Source organism: Lottia gigantea (genome assembly GCF_000327385.1).
Source record: "Lottia gigantea unplaced genomic scaffold LOTGIsca_11003, whole genome shotgun sequence".
Classification (NCBI taxonomy): domain Eukaryota; kingdom Metazoa; phylum Mollusca; class Gastropoda; family Lottiidae; genus Lottia; species Lottia gigantea.
In genome coordinates, this window is record NW_008707004.1 from 1 (window position 1) to 1,315 (window position 1,315).

Here is a 1,315-nt window from a genome sequence, read left to right on the forward strand (position 1 = left end):
AGTTGAATGATTTATAGAACACATCTTGCTTATATATAGTACAAATTTAAAGAAAATTCCAGTTAAACATGTACTGACAACTAAAGAAAAAAAATGCCTATTGTATGAACATGATGTATAACAAGAACCTTAACATCAAAACCTATACACCATCAACCATTCCATCCATAGACATGATAACTTACCCAATAACCTCTATATCTAGCCGATATCACAATCTGACTCTGTTTCATCTTTTTATATATCATTAGCTGTTTCCATCCCTTCCATACTTTCTGTATCATAACAGCCAAATCTTCCATTTTATCTCTTCTTCTCTCTTCTATTTCAAATAACTATAAATATATTATTTATAGATATAATAATAACAAATCTTTATGAATATAATCTTTATGAATATAATCTTTCAAGACATAATCATAACAAATCTTTATGAATATAATCTTTCAAGATATAATCATAACAAATCTTTATAAATATAATCTTTATAAATATAATCATAACAAATCTTTATGAATATAATCTTTCAATATATAATCATAACAAATCTTTATAAATATAATCTTTATAAATATAATCACAACAAATCTTTATAAATATAATCTTTATAAATATAATCATAACAAATCTTTATAAATAAATTCTATAAACAGATTCATCTGGTTCAAATTTATCTTTTTGATGCTATGGCATCTGAGAAAGGTACTCAGTATCCATTGGTTAGATTCCTAAAACTGATTTATCAACCATGCAGAAGAAATTTATTACTTAGTTTACACTTTGAAGAGAGATGTTCATAAGTATTCAACAACCCTTTGCTCCAAATTTATCAATTGAAATCTTATGATGTTTAGCATGTTGTCATCTTCAGGACAGATTAAATCTACCTAGGTGTGATCATGTGCTGTATAATCTATAATCAACCAGTATAATCTTGAATTTTGTTAGTTTAAACTTACCGTCTTTGGATTTCTTATAAAGATTTTGGTTTTTCCAAAGGCATATTCTTCACTGGGAATATTCTGACTTTCCAGAACTAATTTCACACCTTCCTTAGCTTCACCTTTCCAACTCGGCCATGTTTCTTTAGCTAACATTTTATATCTATATAAGAATATGCTATAAGATTGTCTAAAGGCGTAACCAGCACGTTTTACTCTTACATTTTCCATCAACCTACAAAATAAACCACTTGGATAAAGTATAAGAAATTTAAAATTCTGTCAAAAGTATAAAATTATTTTCACACTATATCAATGCTACATGTTACTTTGTACTGATCATAACTGACCTTTTCTGCCAGTAATTTAAGCTC

At 26.8% G+C, this 1,315-nt stretch overlaps 1 protein-coding gene across 1 annotated transcript; it reads right to left on the reverse strand.

Moving 5' to 3' along the window:
• Positions 1-152: 152 nt before the first annotated feature.
• Positions 153-1,181, reverse strand: LOTGIDRAFT_148659 (hypothetical protein; the record flags this gene model as incomplete). Its single annotated transcript, XM_009047362.1, has 2 exons — positions 153-335; positions 960-1,181. Coding segments are annotated over 2 exons (405 nt in total), but the record flags the coding sequence as incomplete, so codon positions are not given.
• Positions 1,182-1,315: the final 134 nt, after the last annotated feature.